Raw genomic sequence first — 4,998 nt, forward strand, 5'->3', positions numbered from 1 at the left:
CCACACACACACCTCTCTCTCTCTCTCTCTCTCTCTCTCTCTCTCTCTCTCTAATAAATAAAAAAAAATTTAAAAAAAAAATAATAATAATTCTTAAAGTCCCATAAAACCTGACTTGTTTTGAAAAACAATAGTCTATCACCTCTATTGATATAAATATCTTAACAAAAGGTAGAGAAACATCAGTTATTATATCTGTTATTTTACGTGGAAGTAAAAATAAAGTCACAATTCATTTTATGAATGAGAATACACAGCAAGAGGTTAAGAGGTTTGGGCAGGGTCACACAGAAAGAGCTAGAACCCAAGTCTTGTACCTTAAATGTTAGCAAACCCCTCTCCCCTTACTGCATAATCCTTTAAATCTCATCTTTTGAAGTACTAACATAGAATAATTTCTTAGAAATAATTTTTATAATGACAACAGTGTGAGAGACTGGGCTATAGAGATAACATTGAACTATCCTACAGAGAGGATCACCGAGGGTGATGATATTTAACAATCCTATTTGGAGACTTCTATTTAGAGTTCAAACTTTTTCAAAGGTTTATAAATCAGGAAGCCCAACAGAAGTAGAGGGCATAGGACTGGGCAGATGGTTTAGCAGCATAAGTGCCTGCCTGGGTCCCGAGGGCTTAGCTCTTATAATAAAATTAATAATTTTCTTACCTGCACAGCTCTCACAAGAAAATTAATCATTTCCTTACCTAGCATAGCATCTCTGTAAAGATAAACTTCAAAAATACGGGGGAGTCCTTCACAGCACACTGAGCAACCAGTAAATCATTCGCAGCCTCTCATTGCTTGTGTTTATAAACCGTGCCAAGCAGGTTTTCTATGTATTGGGCCTAAACTTAAAATCATCTTAAAGTACTTAGGTTTTAATTTTTTGGCTTTATTTTTTACTTCTCAAAGTTTGCCAAACACACTTCACAAGTCTGGGAGCTACAAAACTTGTAATTCTTCCAACAATGATTGTACCAGGATATGCTTGGGTCCATGTGGTTTAAGTGAAAATCGAATGGCTAGGGGTAGAATTACATGTAAACATAGGATAAGTCAGCTTACAAAGTCACAATAAAGGCACATTATGTGACAAGAGCAGGAGTAAAATTAAGTAAAAATTTCTGGCAAAAAAAAAAAAAATTAGAAACTGAAAAGTTGGAAAGAAAAGCAATCATTACCAAACGTGCTGTGGTTATTTAAAAATCACTTCTGGGTGCATATTGCTTATTATTCCTAAATTTAAAAGTTTTTTTGTTGTTGTTGTTGTTGTTTGTTTGTTTGTTTTTAATTTTAAGGTGAGTAGAACAATTCTCTCTCAGATCTTTTTGGGCGTCGGACTCTCAGGGTCCCCGTTGACCGAGGGTGGAGGGGCGCTAAGCGATCATTTCGAAGCCGGACAGGATCTCAACGCTGACTCGGGGTGGAGTGGGGCGGAGTGCGCCCCAAAGCTGGCAGAGCGGGGTGAGGCGTGCTGCCGAGCTCGCCGGAGCTGCAAACACGCGAGCCCGGTGGCCTCGGGGACCTCGGCGGACTTGGCCCTGGGCTGCAGCGAGAAAGGCAAACTCCAAGGTCCGGGCTTGGAGTCACCAACGCTCCTTCCCGGGTCCCGACCGGGAGTCCCCTCTGCGAACAGGTCTTTGCAGGGCATTTCGTCCTATTTTTTCTTTAGGGCCACTGAAACTACCCAATGCCCTCCAAGAGGGAGACAGCACCCCGCGGGCAGCCGGGGACCCCAGGGCCCGCACTGCGCGGGAGACATCTACAGCCCTGCGGAGGATCGCAGCGGTCTCGGGTCCCCTTGGACGCTGGCTCTTGGGGCGCACCGACAGACGCTGCAGCGAAGGGGCGCAGGCGCGATCTAGCTCCGTTCCAACAGTAGGGGCGTTGCTGAGCCCCACAACCTGATCAGCTCAGGAGATATCTTTAAAACCACTTACCTGCCTCTAGAGCAGGGATGAAAACCTGCCACCGCTCCCTGGGACTTCACAGGAGGGAGAAGGAAGGGTGTCTGCAACTTTTACAGGCTCCGCCTTTCGGCCCGCAGCTGCCTACTTCCAGGAGACGCCCTGGGAAGCGCGCGAACGCCCCGCGCGGAGGAAGTTTGGGCCTCGGCGGCCACCGCTCGCGCCAAGATGGCTGCCCCCAGCGAGCGGCCCGCGCGCGGCTGAGGGAGAGCACGGACTCCGCGTCCCACCCGCATGGACCTTCGCGCGGAGTTCCGGCGGTGGAAGGCGCAGCGCCTGAGCAAGGCGGACCTCAGCCGGAAGGGCAGCGTGGACGAGGATGTGGTGGACCTTGTGCGGCTCCTGAACGCGCGAGAGCAGTTCTTCACCACCAGTTCCTGCGCCGGGCGCATCCTCCTCCTGGACGGGGTGAGGCCCCCGCGCCTCCCTGCGGCGTCTTTGTGTAGGAAACTTCGGGATGAGTTAGTCGGCTCGCTGCTCCTGGAACAGCCCGTTAACCTCCCGGGGGTCTGGTGAGGTTGGCTCTGGCGCCTTCGGGCAGGGCCGGCCGGCGTCGGGCGCACCTGGACCCCGCGATGGCGGGGCTGCCGGCCGAGAGCTGCCCGAGAGGCCGAACGGTTAAGGAACGGGGGGGATTTTCGGGGCGGCGAGGCGGGGGCCACGCGGAAGACTGCGTTTCAGCCGCCCGATCGAGTCGCCCTTTCTCCAGGCTTAAAACCGCCAGCGTCAAGGCGTGCATTGCCTGCTGCTCGCCGACCCCGTCCGTCCGGCTTTGGTCGTTTCTCCGTATTAGTTAAGCTGTGGTATTCTAGGCAGCTGAATTTAGAGAGAAATTAATGTACAGTCAGACAGGGGCCGGGCCCTCAGGGAGGTCACCGCAGAAAATAAAGGCGATCGGAATCGTGGCCGGAGGTCCGCGGAGGACGCGAGCTCGCGTTGGCCGGCCCGGGCCTCCCGGGCTTCCAAGGCAGTGAACAGCCACTTGGGGTGGTACCGCGGTTAGCACCGCCTGCTCCAGCATGCAGCTAGGCCTCAGCCCCCAAGCCAGGGACCAGAGCATCCGCTCCTCAGGATGCCCTCCTTCTTTCCTTGTACTCTTGCTAGTGACTTATTGTCCTATTGGATCAACATTAGCCAAGCAGCTGTAATTGTAATCCTTCGTAGGTTGACTGAAGTTTGTCTCACCCGCGTTGTGTGCCCAGGTTGTGATTGTGCTGTGTAAATTACCCCTGATGCGGGGTCTTGGTCACTACGCACTGAGGACCCCTCCCTCTTTCTTTACAATAAATCTTGCCTAACTTCTTCGATTCGTGACTCTGTTCTTTGATGTTGTGAGATGTCCAGCTTGACACACTTGACGTCTTAACCAGGCTGGGAGTTTTACTTCTCCCATGTCAGTAGTAAGAAAGAATGAGTGGTGAAGTCCTCAGGCTTGGAAGTGATAATACTTCGAATCTAAACCAGTTATGGGAATGATTTGGCTGTATGACCTTAGGGATTGAGTTATCTATTAACAGATGATAAAAAGTATGTGTTCCACAGGAATTTTGTTTGGAGACAGTGAGGTCATTTAAACATTTAGTGTCATGCCAGGATTGCGTTAATTTATGCTTTAAAGATGGGTGTGCGTTCATTTTATTATCAGTATTCCTAATATTGAAGATAGCCTATTGATGTGTTCTTTCTTTAGGTCCAGCATTGAGTATTATTTTCAGATTTTTTAAAAAAATATATTTAGTACAGGGTCTCATTATACAGATGGGACTCATAGTGATCCTCCTGTTTTTCAGCCTCCCAAGCGCAGGGGTTACAGGCATGCGCCACTATGCCCAGTGTCACTTACCTGCTCATTGTGCCCCGGCAGCAGAGTAGGCACAGGGGACCCATCCCTGTTCCCGCATTTGCCTAAGCAGGCGCTTTAATCTGCTGAGCTATCTGCCCTGCCCTATTTTCAGATTTTGTAAGTTAGCAAGGCCTACTCTTTACATTGCTTCCATTTCACTCCAAGCATGGACACTTACTTGTCCACGTACATTCTCTTCCTTCTTTCCCACTGCCCTATTTGACCCGAGTTTTTGCAGTAGTTTCAAAACAAATCACTGAACGACTGTTGTCTTTCCTACAAGCCATGTTTTGTACTAACAGATCTACTTTTCCAAAGCAGAATTCTTTTGGTCACTCACACACATCCAATCCTCTGCCATCCCTTTCAACCCTCTTTTCCACTGTTCATCTGCTAGTTACTGTAACTGAACTATTTTCTATCTTGTATTTACCTGCTTTTGCCTTTGCTCATGTGTTACCCCTTTAATGTTTCATCCATCTTTGCATTTCTAAGTTGTGATGCCTAGAACACACATCTTCTGAGCACACGCCCACACTTGGTAGTAATGACTGCTTCTGACCTGGCTCAGGACTTTATCCAAACCTCTTTTCGTTTTATTTATTATTGTATACCTTCTGATATATTTTTAGTCTGCCTTACTTCAGACAGGATTTGGAGCAGCTTACAAAGAGGAAACAAAAAAAAAAAAGAAAAATATGGATAAAGAAAATATGTATAAGATGACATCAGTTTCCAAGTCATTAGATCCTGTAAACTTGGAAAAGGTGGACCAGCATATGGTTCTGAGGTGTATAGGAGCCATCATAAACTCAGATACATAGGTTATTAAAATCTTTATTCTGGACATACACAGTTCTTACTGGTTCCAAGGCCAGATAGCAGTCTCCTGAGGGCCCGTTGCGTAGTTTCTTTGGAGAAGTACAGTGACTTCTGTGCATGTGGTTTCTTGTAATCTTTCAGTGTCTTAAGGGCAGGATCTGTGGATATGTAATAGAACTTCGTAAATAAATGTTTGTCTGGCATCACTGTTAAAATGTTTGCCTCCTTCAAACTTTGAGCTGTCAGTTCTAGTTCCCAGGGGGACTACACATAAAGTGTAATATAGAAATCTCAAATGTATGCCCACACAAGCCAGGAACATTTTTTAAAACTGAGCAACACAGATGTCTATAAAGAATGGT

At 47.6% G+C, this 4,998-nt stretch overlaps 2 protein-coding genes across 4 annotated transcripts in view; one reads left to right on the forward strand and one right to left on the reverse strand.

Annotated features, from left to right (window-relative positions):
• Cryz (crystallin zeta) overlaps window positions 1-2,165 on the reverse strand; it is a 52,520-nt gene extending 50,355 nt beyond the window's left edge. The window contains exon 1 of the mRNA XM_023718306.1: window positions 1,945-2,165. The gene's annotated coding sequence lies outside the window, so the exon portion shown is untranslated. The remainder of the gene's footprint in view (window positions 1-1,944) is intronic.
• Window positions 2,166-2,173: 8 nt separating this feature from the next.
• Window positions 2,174-4,998, forward strand: part of Tyw3 (tRNA-yW synthesizing protein 3 homolog) — a 26,759-nt gene continuing 23,934 nt past the window's right edge. For all 3 annotated transcript variants that reach the window (XM_004634004.2, XM_004634005.3, XM_023718270.1), the window contains exon 1: window positions 2,174-2,379. In XM_004634004.2, coding sequence (XP_004634061.1) covers window positions 2,206-2,379 — 174 coding nt within the window. In that variant the 5' untranslated portion in view covers window positions 2,174-2,205. The remainder of the gene's footprint in view (window positions 2,380-4,998) is intronic.

This window comes from Octodon degus, unplaced genomic scaffold (genome assembly GCF_000260255.1).
Source record: "Octodon degus isolate 3935 unplaced genomic scaffold, OctDeg1.0 scaffold00057, whole genome shotgun sequence".
In the NCBI taxonomy this organism is placed as follows: domain Eukaryota; kingdom Metazoa; phylum Chordata; class Mammalia; order Rodentia; family Octodontidae; genus Octodon; species Octodon degus.